This window comes from Bactrocera latifrons, unplaced genomic scaffold, assembly GCF_001853355.1.
Source record: "Bactrocera latifrons isolate USDA-ARS-PBARC rearing strain unplaced genomic scaffold, ASM185335v1 scaffold_8, whole genome shotgun sequence".
NCBI classification, from domain to species: domain Eukaryota; kingdom Metazoa; phylum Arthropoda; class Insecta; order Diptera; family Tephritidae; genus Bactrocera; species Bactrocera latifrons.
This window is the reverse complement of record NW_017537489.1, coordinates 319,467-333,232: the sequence shown is the minus strand read 5'-3', so window position 1 is coordinate 333,232 and position 13,766 is coordinate 319,467. Positions and strand designations below refer to the sequence as shown.

Here is a 13,766-nt window from a genome sequence, read left to right as displayed (position 1 = left end):
GTGCAAAACGGTAGATCGGAAGTACACAAAATTCCTAATAGTAGAGATTTTAGAAACATGATGTTAATACTAACTGATCACTGTCTGGTGATCAGATCGAGAAGACTGCAGGAAATGCCTAGAGCAGGGCAGCAGGGAAACAATGAAGCACCTCTTATGCTCTTGTGCCGCATTGGCAAGGCTACGCTATAAGCATCTGGGTTCCCCACGGTATGATACACTGGAAGAGGCATCAACATTGAGACCGCAGAGTCTATAAAAATTCGCATTCTAAACAATGACTACTCCTCTTAGGCTTAGCAATGCGACGCCTGCAGAGTACAGATAATATATTTTTCTGAGAGTTATTAGCTACAAAACGATTTCAGACGGCTTAGTTGTTTTTGGTATTAGCCGTAGACCAATTTATAAATTATTCAGACAGCTTGATTAAATATCTTTATGAGGAATTTTTCCGTAAACACAAATGGCTATCGATAAATTAATATTTCACGATAAGTAACAGTTGCAAGAGAAGAAAAGAATTATCTCGCGACTAAAGTGCAACGTCTCCTTATGACCACAATAACTTTAACAAAGTTGAAAACAAAGTCTCTGAACAACTAAAAAAGGAAAGACGCCAGTTCACACGAAGGAATGGAATGAAAACGCATACATATTGGAAATGCATAACGAGGAGGAGAGAAAAAAGTGGCCGCTCTTAGTTCATTTGGCGCCATTGTGCCTTAGGTGCTGCAGCAGAATTGTTTTCGCAGGTTGCTATTCATCGAGACGACGACGAATTATTGTATGTAGCTGTTCACATCTGAACTCCACCGAATGGGTGCATATAGTCTGGTTAATTTTGTTTCGATTTTGCCTTCTCTGGTTTCTCACATTGATGCATTCTAGCACAAACACAAGGAAACGCAGGCAGCATTGCTCATTTACGAAGAAACTGATAAAAGGGAATAAGCGTAATGAACTATGCAGCTCACTTCCAACAAAGTTGCGACAAACACAAGTGGATCCCAACAGATGCCGGCAAATATGAGAGGAAGCAACTATAAAATGTACTCTGTGTATGTAACACTTAACGTTCTAATATAATTTTACATGAAAATCGGATTTTCAAAAATCAAAACAAAATATTTAATTAATCGTTTTTATTTATCCACCTAAAATCTATCTCTTATTATTATTTTATTTTATTCTCCTATTTCTTTGGAATCTTTCCAAATGTTGTGGATGTTGTTGTCGTGTGCTGTGATCGCGAAAAACATAATTACTAGAGAAATATATGAAAGAGAAATATTTAAAAGTCGTGGAACAGAAATAAACAGTTTGGTGTTAAATATATCAACTGATCAAAATTGACCCGGACTGGTCACTACGCGGGCAAACCGAATCGATAAAAGTTCTTTTTGCCTAAATTAGTACATTTTTATCTTGAGTTTCCTTATTCTGAACACAAGTACTTAAGTAGTAAAAAGCATTCGATAAAGGTCCTGAAATCCTACAGTCATGCGAGTCTTCGATCCATCTCTGTTACGGATAATAACATCAAAAAAGTTATAGAAACAGTGCTTGAAAAACGTTGTGAGGGCATCAAAAAGATAACAGAGAATCTCAACATCTCTTATGGATTATCTCAATCATCATTGGTTAATGTTAAGAAAGTGAAATGCTTCCCTCGTAACAACAAAAAATCAGAATTTTTGTAAAAAACGAGAGCAAATTGAAGTCGCAAAAGATATTCTTGACGGCGTAGTTGAGGATGAAACATCCACTCACTTCGTTACTGATGACGGTGACGTGGGTAGTATTTGAGTTTGTCGCGGGTGTCTAGGGGTGATCCTTGGAATTAGAGAGTGGTGATTGCAACTGTAGAACCCAAAGGAGCTGCTAACCTACTGTGACGTTATTGCACTGTGGTGTTGTTTGGCGTTGCTCTGAGTGGTTCTTGCGCGAGGATTAGAGCGAGATGAAGGTTACTGGGGGAGGAAGGTAACTGATGAGATTCGGAGTCCTCGTCAGGTTCGTAGAGGTACTCGATTTTAGAGCCGAGTTGACAATCTCAACCTAAAACTCATGGATACAAACAAAGTGATTTCACAAAATAACAGCCCTTGGCCGGATAAAATCTGTGTTATTTCCAGTAAAGTAGAACCGGCTGTTGTTATTGTTTTAAGGTTAAGATGGTAAAGCTCCTGCTAAGTTTTCGTCGAACGGACCAAAGGGAGAGGTATTGGTGGGGCCAGTTTAAGGCGGAGACTCATTGCATTCAAGACATATATCGGATATAACGGGGTCTATTCTGGATAGGTAAGAGTTTAAACTGCTACAGTATACAGAACGAAGCTGCGCAAGGAACACTCTCGTTTCTCGCGGCAACTCGAGCTCTTCGTCTACAATGGGTGGTGGTTTGACTCCAAGTACGCCATTCACTGAAAGGCATCCAGGCGACCATATTAGTGCAGCGTAGTTAAGGACCGGCCGGCCGGTTGCCAACAACGTTTCTATGTCCTTTCGCCAAGCGACTTGGGGATTTTGTTGCAGCTCTGTACGAGGGACGAGTATTAGGTTCCGTGCAGAGAGGAAGCCAAAAAGCTCGGACAGATAGCCGTTTACCTTTGAACACATTCCCCGACGTCAATATCATGTCATCATATCTGGGGTTCCGTTCATCTCAGTTTTGAGTCTTTACTTCGAGATTGTATGGATGATTGGCGACCCTTCAAGAAGTTGATCAAGTCCACCTCTTCAGTCCTGGAGGGAGCAAAGATTTTTCGTTGTCCCGCAGTAGCGTTGTGTACTTTTTCAAAAACTTTTGACAAGTCCAACACTACGAGGATCGTTCTTCACATGGTGGTTTCTGGTTAAGGCCACGAACCATCTGGGAGTTTATGACGCTAGAACAGACTGTCGCTCAATGCGTCCCCGCATGTTTCTAACCAACTCTTTTCATTCCAAACGAACCCCACTTATCTAAAACCCTTCTCCCTATGGTCCGACCCCGCTGAAACGTACCGTATCTTGGGCCCTACCTTAAAATGACAATCAACCCAAACCTTAGCAAATTTTGAGGGCAATAATAAAATTTTTTATGAAAATACATGAATATGTAGGTTTTTGGCAATCCGGGTCAAATTTGATGAGATGAAACATTGAAAGGGTGTAATAATTTTTTTTTTTTTTTTTTTTTTTTTTTTTTTTTTTTTTTTTTTTTTTTTTTTTTTTTTTTTTTTTTTTTTTTTTTTTTTTTTTTTGTGAGAGGACCGGACTCTTTAATTTTTATGTTAAAGTAATTTATGTTAAAATAATAGTAATTAGGATAAATTCAAATATATGTACTCACATCAATAGGATGTTCATCACCGCAAGCCCAGCGTTTCTGCGCAAATTGAGCAGCATATTCAGCAGCAGCCATGTCGTGCATGGATGTGCCGGGCGGTTGAAATATAAAGCCGCCAGCTGCCTCTTCCTGCACGCGCGGAATACTTTGGTCACCGCGCCCATTACGATCATCGTTGCCACCTAATAACTTCATATGTTGTTGCTGCTGATGAGGCTGCTGCTGTTGTTGTTGTTGATGATGATGATGCTGCTGCTGCTGCTGCTGCTGTTGCAGTTGCAGTTGTGATTGCGGCGTTGCCGGCAGTGGCGGTGTTAGCAGAAAATTAGGTTGCGATTGTGTCTGCTGTTGTTGCTGCTGTTGCTGTTGATGCGGTAAAAGTGGCGGGAAAGGATGATGAAAGCCACCACCGAATGGTGTATGCAGATTAGGATGATGATGTTGTTGTTGCTGCGTTGGTTGCTGCTGCTGTTGAAAAGATTGTTGCAGATGGTGAGGCTGGTGGTGAGGATGATGATGGGGTGAGAGCGTTGGCGGTGCAACCGTGGATATGGAAATCGTGGGCGTTGGTAACAGCTCTATTTTGACGGCTTTTACTTAACACACGCACAACAGCGAAATAAAATTTGAAGCACTAATATTTCTTTTCGATTGATAATAAGCCGATCTGATTACTTATTACCTTTTTTGAGCTTTACGATCGGCGAAATTATAATAATTTCTTTACTTGTATGCTTGATCAAAGCTTAAACAACCGATTTTTAATCTTTTTCAGACGGAATGAATAAAATTAAATGCTGTTAAATACCATGGATAATAAATGCGAGCTTAACACACTACTTTTTACACTTTCACGGCAATTTTTCTATTAAACACAAACATTTATTTAAAATGTTGGATAGCAACTTTTTTATCGGCGTGAAGATGTAGCTTATGTGATTTTCGATTATCCTCGTAAATTGCAGGAAACCGTTACTGCTTTTGATATTGATAAATTTAATTTACAAAGGCTTGAAAAGCTTTAATACACTTATTTATTATTTACTTTTTTCTTTATACAGATGCGGTTGATAAAATAGCTCATAACACTACACTTATTGTTTGTTTACAATTGATCCAGTGATATATATATATATGTACTTATTTACACATAATTATTTTACAAATGCTTTTTCTCGACTTAAACTCAATTGAGATCCTTTTTTCAGCTCACCATACACAATTACAAAAAGCGACAACACATGTACACTGAAAGTAGAAGATAATACCGAAATCATATATGTAAGTCTGGTTATCTTTAAATATACACACGTAATATTATTTACAATAAGAAAGGCAGTAATAAGAATTTCCATATCCTTAAAAACATGTTATTGGTGTATAATTAATATATGTATATATTTTTTTAATACCAACCTAAACCACACACTAACAACACAGTTTTTTGTGCAATTGTATATACAGCTATTGTCAAAATAATAAGAGTTCAAATTGACTTCATAGGTAATATAGAAACAAATACTTGTAAAGGTGATTTAATTTTTTTGAGTCTATTTCTCTATTTTACATTGATAAGTAATGAAAAAGATATACATAAATAAAAAACGACAACATCATTTTATAAGCATTCAAAAGGGAATTTTTGCAAAATACTTTGTGTGTTGACGATAATTTATTAAAATACAAAAGCGAAATTGATAAATATAAATATAAATGTAAGTTTTAATAATTATATTAATTTATGAGGTATGAATTGTTTAAAATTATTTTAAATTATAATGCATATATTTTTTACTACTATCAGCTATTCCTTGTAAAACTAAAAATTTCTACCCAATAATATATACGATCTCTTTATATGACACAAACACCTACGGGCACAATAAATAACAAAAACCAAACGTGAAGTAACATCAAACTGCGCAAGGAGTCAAAGTAAAAAAAATACGCAACGACCATAATGAAGAGTGTACGAGAAGTACCACTACAAAATACAGGGAAACAAATAGTAGAAAACATGCAAGATAGAGAGGATTCCAGAAAGTAATATGTTAGGATGTGTGTGTCTATACAGAGCCAAAATTGAAGTTAACCAAAGGCACGAGAACGAAAATAGGAGAAGAATATTTGTTGTAAAGGCAAAAATACTGCTGCAGCAGCCGGCTTTAACACTGATAGCATTCGGTGAGTGCCGCTAAAAAATCAATCGAACAAACTGAAATTCTCGTAGAGACGGCACCAATAGACAACAAACTTAAATGACATACAGGACTTGTCGGTGTTGAGGCGGTTTCCTATCACTTGTTATTATTTCATGCTTTAGTCGCAGAAATGGGGATACGAGAGTTTCTGACCAAGTCAAATACGAGCGTATATACATACATACATATGTATTATATACATGCACATAAGTCGAAATCGAAAAAGAATCCGTGAACGAACGAACCATAGCCTGTAAGCACAAATGTTACTTGCAAACGAGTAATAATTTATGTGTGAATAGAGATACAAGCGGGATAATGATCTCTTAAATCAATGGAGTGAATATATAACATAAAACTTTTGTTTAACTTGTATTATCTATTGTAAGGCACATTGTATTTGCATTAAATATTTATTAATTTGACAATATCTAAGTCAATTTACTTTAAATCTCTACTTATTCAAGATTTAGTCGATACTTTTATATAAAATGTTTGTAATTTTTTTTTTTATAATGCTGTTACATATATAACATTTTTGTAATTTTACCTTATTTCTTTATATGCATGGCTTAACGCTCATTGCTGTTTGAGCAAAGGATTTGGGAAGGCATATATATGAGACTTTGCGAGTGTATGGGTACATTCAAATTCATCCACTTTAGAGGCAATCGCCCGTGTATTGCTGGTGTTCGGTTCAACCGCGTGTTGTTTGCTCGTTATTTCGCAATTTGTAATTACAAATATATACCCTTCAAATTCTTAAAATTAATACACAAAACTTTCTAGCACAAATGTGTAAATAATTTACTTTCGGGTTTTACATATATTCTTAATTCTTTGTCTTGATCTTGTTATTTGATTTTTGTTTATATACAATAACTAACTCACACGAAATACTACTGTTGATAAATTTGCACTTGACGTAGAAATTACAAGAAATTATAAACGCTCGTTATTCTGTTTGCAGTCCGGGTATGGCAATGACATATAAGAACGAGCGCGACTGACAATGCAACGAAGCGGCATTTATTCTTCCTGTATCTTTGCTTCTTATTTATTATCTTAACTTATATTTACACTTTTTAAAAAATTTACACACAACACATATAGCAATTAATTAATTTAATTTCTGATAAAAAAAAAAACTATTAATTGCGATGATTATTAAATTTTTAGGCGATTTTGCATTTATTACAAATTATTTACACAGGATGAAATTGAACTCGTCGCGAGAACACACACAAATTGTTTCTGTTTCACTTTGTCTTTGGAGGTGCGTTTCATTGCGACAGCAGAAAGCAGTGTTGCGGTCGTGGTTCACTCATTCGTTGTTTTGTTCGCTCGTTTTTTCCACTAACTAGCTTCGGCAGTTATAATACATTTCTCACTTTTATTGAAATTCCTTTTTGTGCGCTCAATTCTCTCTCTTTTTTTTTACATACACTTTTCGCATTATCCTCAACTCGCTCGAATCAGCCCAACATTGGGAAATATGAAAATATATATATTATATATTTGTATGTAATATCTACAAAATATATTACCACGCCTATAAAATACTTAGCATTATGACATCAAATAAATAAAAGGTCAACTACTTTATAACTATCTTTCTTATAGATCATTAGGCAGGAATAGTTGGAGAATTTCAGTGTACTCGCCCATTTAATATGGTTTGCTCGCTTTTTCTACTATGTCGCTCGCTCTTTTTCCTTATTTCGTTCTTGGGTTATAGGAATATGCTCAATCTTCTCATTTGCCTTTCCTTGAGTTGCTTTTAGTGCTTATTATTGTTGTTGTCAAGCGTACACAACACTAATAAAATAAGCGGACATATGTATGAGACAAACACAACAAACACAAATTTTGTTAAACACCGACAAATTTGAAAACAAATAAAATAAAAATAGGAAATAAAAACTTAAATTGTGGTGTTCGTTGTGAAAGTAATGTAATACTTTAATATTAGTTAGCATATGCATATGTATTTTTACAGTAATTAAAACACAAATCTAAATTTTAAACATTAATTTCTACATTTTACAGAAAATTGTAAATGATTTCATTTTTATATTGTTTTAATTACGTTTTATTCAACAAATTATTTATAAATATGCGACCACATTTTATTTGAAAATGTATTTTACACTGTAACCGTACTTACCATTTAGTTTAGCTGTCCTTCCAATTCATGTGTTTTCTTTTGTATTTATTGACAATAGGGCTATCGTTTGAACATACAAGCGACACAAGATCAAACAAACATTACGATGACGAATTTAAAAGCACACTTATGTTTCAAGTTTAAGTTATTATGGAATATTTTAAAATTCACTTCACTTGAGCTTAGATACTGCAGATTGTGTTTTTTTTCACCTTTTACTGTATTATACGTTCTTACAGTTATGTTCGCGGAATTTGCGGATAAAGTTTCCAATGCTTGTTCCTGGTATTTGCTTTAACATATATTTAATTTTTACTTTCTTCTTTTTATTTATTTTTAGTTATTCAATTTTCAGGAGACTTCTCAAATCAAATTTTCATAAATTACATTACATTTATGATAATTATTTTCGGCATTTTAGATATGGTCTTTACTTATACTTCAGTTCTTATTGATATTTGCAAAGAAACGCGAAGAGAGCGACAGCAACAACACATTGCTTGCTGCTAGTACTGAGTATACAAACAACATAACACTCACGACGTACAGAAAATTACAAATTCAACAAAGTTGTTGTACATATTCTTATACAATTTATACACAATTATTAATTACTGTATCAGTGAATAGTGAAATATTTGTAGGAATACACAATGATAATACTTTACTATACAAGAATTTTCCGCAGCGGCGTGAAAAGTTCTACTCGTGTTGCGAAAATTCTTTACTACCCAATTTGCAAACACTCTGTGTTTCTTTGTTTGGTAGTGCTGCCAGCCCGGTGTATTGCTGTCTTTGTTGGAAAGCAATGGTTAAATGGCTTTTTTAAATGCTGCCAGACCCGTTATCCATGTGGCAGCGAAATGTTTATTTCAAGCTAGTTGTACTCAAAAATTCATAATACTCTGAACAGGTCTGTTCCCATTTGAACGTGTCTGTATATACGCTAACTAATCCTGAGTTTGAGATATCTATACGAAACCTTTCACAAGCCTTTTTCTCCTCAAAAAAAGAGGATATTGGAATCACCAATGCATATAGCTAACAAGATAGCTTCATGGTGTACAAATGTATTTGGAATCAAATCATGATTTCAGTAAATAAAAAATCACACCTTCAAGCGTTCTAAAAATTAAGGAAAACTTATATCAATATGATTTTTGTCTTTCGCAACATTACTGAAATAGAAGTAGCAGTAAAAAAATCAATTAGTTTTATACACGGTAATAAACTTGTTAAATATTCAAACAAATTTGCATACATATAGAAAATTAAATGAATACAATTTATGAAAAGTATTTCTACATAAAATTATATATTGGAGCAATCGTAAAATTATTTTTCTATGGGTTTCTCGTCAACAACTATTTCACCGCTTTGTGAGGTTTTATTCTCGATCCTAGGACGCCCTCGCGGTTTTCCCGTTGGTTTATAGGGAACTCCACCCTTGCTGGGTCTTCCACGTTTCTTAATAGGTTGATTATCGCCAGTTTGTGTGACTTTCAGTGTAACGTTCGTTTTCGATTGCAATTTCTTTGGACGTCCTTGCCCTCGACCAGTGCGCACAATATTTAAATTTACAGCGCCTGTAGAGGGTCTTCCCACTGGGCGACGTTCTTCAAAATCGGGTTTTTCATCACAATATGCTGCAGAAAATGCAAACAAATATTGTAATATGCGAGTATATAGCTTACAAATATCTGTACTTACAATTTTCACTGTCGCTACGTGGTTTCTGCTTTCTCGGCCGACCACGTCGTTCAATACGACCAATTGACTTTACTTGACGGCTTTCTAAGGTTTTCTTCACAACTTTTCTATTTGTGACAATATCATCATTCAATTCCGCTGACAGATTTGAAATTTTCGGTCGACCACGTCCTCTACCAGTTGCAATGATTGGATGTGTAGTTTTCAATTTGCCTATTTTTCGCGGCCTTCCTCTGCGTGGCGCCATTTTGTCAACAACAGTTCCTGCATTGTTGTCGGTATTTACCAAGTTGATTTGTTGATTTTTGGCAGTACCCCGTTGCATTTTATTTGATATTATTGTAAGTTTAACAGACGTAAATTTATTTAAAAAATAATATACTCTTTAAATTCAACTGCAAACTCGTTTCAAATAAACATTTTAGTTATGCTCGAAGTCTAATTTACATTACTTATTTTTGGTGAAGCAGTGGCATTTCGCCGGTAATTTTGCTATCATATGCTCGAATTAAGAAAAGTGATGCCACCATTTAAAAACATAGCCAATATTTTAGTATTGTCATTTCGTAACCAACAGAGGACGTGAACGTATATTAATATATGTATGTATGTATATGTAGATGTTTCCTCTTAATAATAGTTGTTGAAAGAGGTAAACTCACTTTCTTGTTTTTCAAATTTAATAATTTTTTTTCTCGTTTTCTGACTACTCCATATCATCATTGCCAAATCTTATCAACTTCTTTAGCTAGTTGGGTTATCTATGTAGTTGGCGACCTGATTTTCATGATGTCGTCACGATCTGTCAAAATCACATCATCCTTATTGGTAGACTCTGTATACATAATATTTAAGTATTTTCTTTGCAATTATAGTAAATTACACGAAACTCGGATTTATTTTATTTCGACCTTTTATTTCTTATGGAAAATCTAAAACAAAATCTTCCTGTAGCCATTTTATTGATTAAAAAAAAAACGTCGATTAGGCACTAGATTATCTATTCATGGAACAAATTAGTCATGTCACAGCAATCAGCCTCAGTTGGAACTAGATAAAAAAAAAAGCCTTAATTTTTCAAATATATATATATTTTTTTTACATTTCAAAAAGTTAAGTCGAAACCTGGCCAAATTACGCTGTTTTTACTAATATTAAATAATTGTATTTCTATAAATTTGTAGTACTTTTTTTAGTTGTACAAAACTTCAAAACTTTATTTAAAACGGCTATATTTCACTTTTAAAATCGAGTTCTTTTTGTTTACTAAATTATGGAAATATATTAAATTAGAAGAAAATTTAAATATTCTGGAATTAAAAAATATATAAATTTCAAACCGCATTAAAACAGAAAGCATCAGTCTCTCATTTCTGAACTATGGTTTATTTTAGTGATGGTTCTTAATATACGCGAATACGACCTAGTAATGAGTTGCAAAATTGCAATGTTATGGGTATATAATTTTATTATGGTCATATACTAATACATAATTTCATCAAATTTAAATTAGTGCCGATCCAACCATAAAATACCGCTCATTTTACATAAATTTCCAATTATACTGATTTATAAGAGTATATTGAAGAATTTCTTTTCTCCAACGACTTACATGTACAAATACTTGCCAATAACTGAACTGTACTGAAAACATTTCAAACTTATTACTATTGTTATTCTTGTTTAATAAATGCATATGAAGAGATGTATATTATTTTTTTTTTGTATGTGTGTAATGATCAGCTTAATGTATCTACAGAATATTTTTTCATTTCCTGTAATTTTACTCTACGAAACGCCGTATCGGCTTTAAGCAGCAGATTCTTCACCATCTGCCAAATCATCCTCTTCGTTGCTATTTGCACCCGTGTCCTCTTCAGTATCATCTTTGTTTTTGGATTTCTTGTGATCATCTTCTGAGGAATCCATATCATCATTGTCTTCCTTATCTTGCGAATCATCGGCGGAATCGATTTCTTTAGCCGGTTTACGACCCGGCCTACCTGGTGTCGATTTTTTAGAACCTGCAGGGCGACCCCGTTTTTTCGGTACACCTCCATTAGCGGCAGCCGTTGCTGGACGTTTCGCAGCAACTGCTGCTACTTTTTTACCACGACCGCGTGCAGGAACGCGTTTGTCCTCACCGGATTCTATATATACGCATATATAAAAAATATTAACATTTTATATTCTATAAATATATCATGCTTTTTGTTTTATATACTTGATATTAATATACACACCTTCATCCTCATCTTCGCTCACGGCTTTTTTTGGTCTACCAACTTTCTTCGGTGACTTTGGCTTACGACCGGGTTTTTTGCCGCTTCGTTTGTAATCACTCTGCTCATCTTCTTCATCGTCGTCTTCTTCGACTACATCGTCATCGTCTTCTTCGGATGCTTGCGGCTGCTTCTTTGGTCGTCCACGACCTTTTCCTTGTGTAGTGCCAACAGATTTCGAAGGACGTCCACGACCGCCATTTGCGGCTACCGGCGCATCATCTTCGGAAACCGGTTCACCGACACTCTTTTTGCCGCTCGAATTCTTAGCTGGTCTACCACGACCGCGACCAGTTGGCGTCTTCTTCACTTTATCTGGATTGGAGGGACGTCCGCGCTTTTTCGGAATGGTAGTACTGCTATTATTCCCAGTTGATACAATTGCACCTTCATCTCCACTTTCAACTTCGTCATGGACACGCTTCTTTACATCTTCCATTTTTTCAATATAATTTGCCTTTCTTCCTTTTGTTCTATTCGCTTTGCGAACGCCGCTGTTCTATTGTGTATGTATGCGTGCGTGACTGATTTTTCAACGCGAATAACTGCTCTCAACAATATTTTAGCTATTTTGCATTCAATTATTTAATTGCACAAATCGAACACGATTATAGTTTATTACCAATTTACCACAAGTTGCGATGCACACACAATTTAAATATATTTTTTGTAACTTTTATGCAATTTCCATTAATTAGTGGATTACACGAAGCTTGGCGTCGGTTCTATTTGTTACCTTTTTCAAAATGAGCACAGAAATGAAACTACAATGAAAAAAGGGGTTGGTGCAAGTACTGGCATCAGGGTTCACCGCGCAACGCGCGAAAACAAAAAGGGAACGGAAGAAAATTGTTTTGGCAGTATGTGCGTGTGCTTTTCTTTGACAAATTATGTGAAATTTTCGCATATTTCCAATATTAGCAGTTGTAACAAATTTATTAATGAAGAAACTCTATTAATTGCTAAAAATTTTATGTTTTTTTGATTACAACACTTTTTAGTACCCGTGTTGCAATTTTTTGCAAAGGGAACACTTTGAAAAACTGTTAATTCAAAAAAATGAGCAAAGTGTTGCCCTTCAAAGCTTGGCTATCTCAACGGCTGTGCATTATATGAAGCTGATTTGTTAAAGATAAAATGGTGTATAAAAAAATGTATTATCTATTAAAATTCTTCGCTGAAACGCATCGAAAATATTGCATAAATTAAACAAAGAAACATTCATCTTATCTTCATTACATCAATTCATTTTCGACTTTCAGATATAGATGGCGCTGTTAACCACTATTTGCAAACGGTTTAGAAGCATTGTATTTTTCGCGCTACTTTTATTTTAAATGTCATTTTGTAAAATAATATACAGATACATTTGGTACATATTAATATTATTTAAAGTAATATAAATATTAGAAAAAAAAACTTTATTCCCGTTGTGCTGAAGCTATGTATAATAGCCTTCTCGATTAAAAAAATAATTTATATGGCATCTAAATGCTATAGTGGCTCGATCTGTAAATTTTGAAATAATACAGGCATATTTCAGCAACTTAATGTTGATCGACCAGCTTATTTTAGATATTTTAAAAGCTGTGATATACAGATAGACAGAGGGACAAAGTTAAATTGACTCAGTTCGTCGGTGGTCATCGCTAAATTGGTCCAATATCTACGAAATTTCCGATCGATATCTTAAAAACTGATATGTACAAATATACAGATGGGCAAAGCTGACTCAGTTCATCACGGTAGTCGTTAATAAATACATATATTTATAATTATATATGTCTACTTGTATATATACGGCTTTCGGCTTTTCCTTCTAATTACAAAATTTGTGGCAACTTAATAATACTGAAGCAGCATTGGGATAAAATCCGTTAGAATAAATGTATGTAGATTAATCTGTATTTATAATTATGTATTATTAATATTTAAAAACGCTTCCAAACGCCAGTTGCCTATTGAGAGGTGACGGCAGATTTTTGGATTTTAGCCGAAAACTAAGAAAATCTAGAATTAAGATTCTGGCCAGCGGTATCGCTTACAACTTTACTTACTCATTTACTTTAATA

General features: G+C 34.5%; 3 protein-coding genes across 3 annotated transcripts in view; all 3 read right to left on the bottom strand.

Annotated features, from left to right (window-relative positions):
* LOC108976670 (maternal protein pumilio-like) overlaps positions 1 to 8,436 on the bottom strand; it is a 71,833-nt gene extending 63,397 nt beyond the window's left edge. Inside the window, exons 1-2 of the mRNA XM_018945915.1 lie at positions 7,703 to 8,436; positions 3,338 to 4,582 (exon numbers count right to left, since the gene is read on the bottom strand). Of these exons, the coding sequence (XP_018801460.1) occupies positions 3,338 to 3,529 (192 nt within the window). The 5' untranslated portion in view covers positions 3,530 to 4,582; positions 7,703 to 8,436. The remainder of the gene's footprint in view (positions 1 to 3,337; positions 4,583 to 7,702) is intronic.
* Positions 8,437 to 9,008: 572 nt separating this feature from the next.
* LOC108976816 (chromosomal protein D1-like) lies at positions 9,009 to 9,922 on the bottom strand. The gene is made up of 2 exons (XM_018946175.1): positions 9,413 to 9,922; positions 9,009 to 9,348 (listed from the first exon to the last, which is right to left on the bottom strand). Exons 1-2 carry the CDS (start codon positions 9,735 to 9,737, stop codon positions 9,038 to 9,040), a joined length of 636 nt encoding a protein of 211 aa, XP_018801720.1. The 5' UTR covers positions 9,738 to 9,922; the 3' UTR covers positions 9,009 to 9,037.
* Positions 9,923 to 10,777: 855 nt separating this feature from the next.
* On the bottom strand, positions 10,778 to 12,466 carry LOC108976815 (chromosomal protein D1-like). The gene is made up of 2 exons (XM_018946174.1): positions 11,656 to 12,466; positions 10,778 to 11,562 (listed from the first exon to the last, which is right to left on the bottom strand). Exons 1-2 carry the CDS (start codon positions 12,131 to 12,133, stop codon positions 11,222 to 11,224), a joined length of 819 nt encoding a protein of 272 aa, XP_018801719.1. The 5' UTR covers positions 12,134 to 12,466; the 3' UTR covers positions 10,778 to 11,221.
* Positions 12,467 to 13,766: the final 1,300 nt, after the last annotated feature.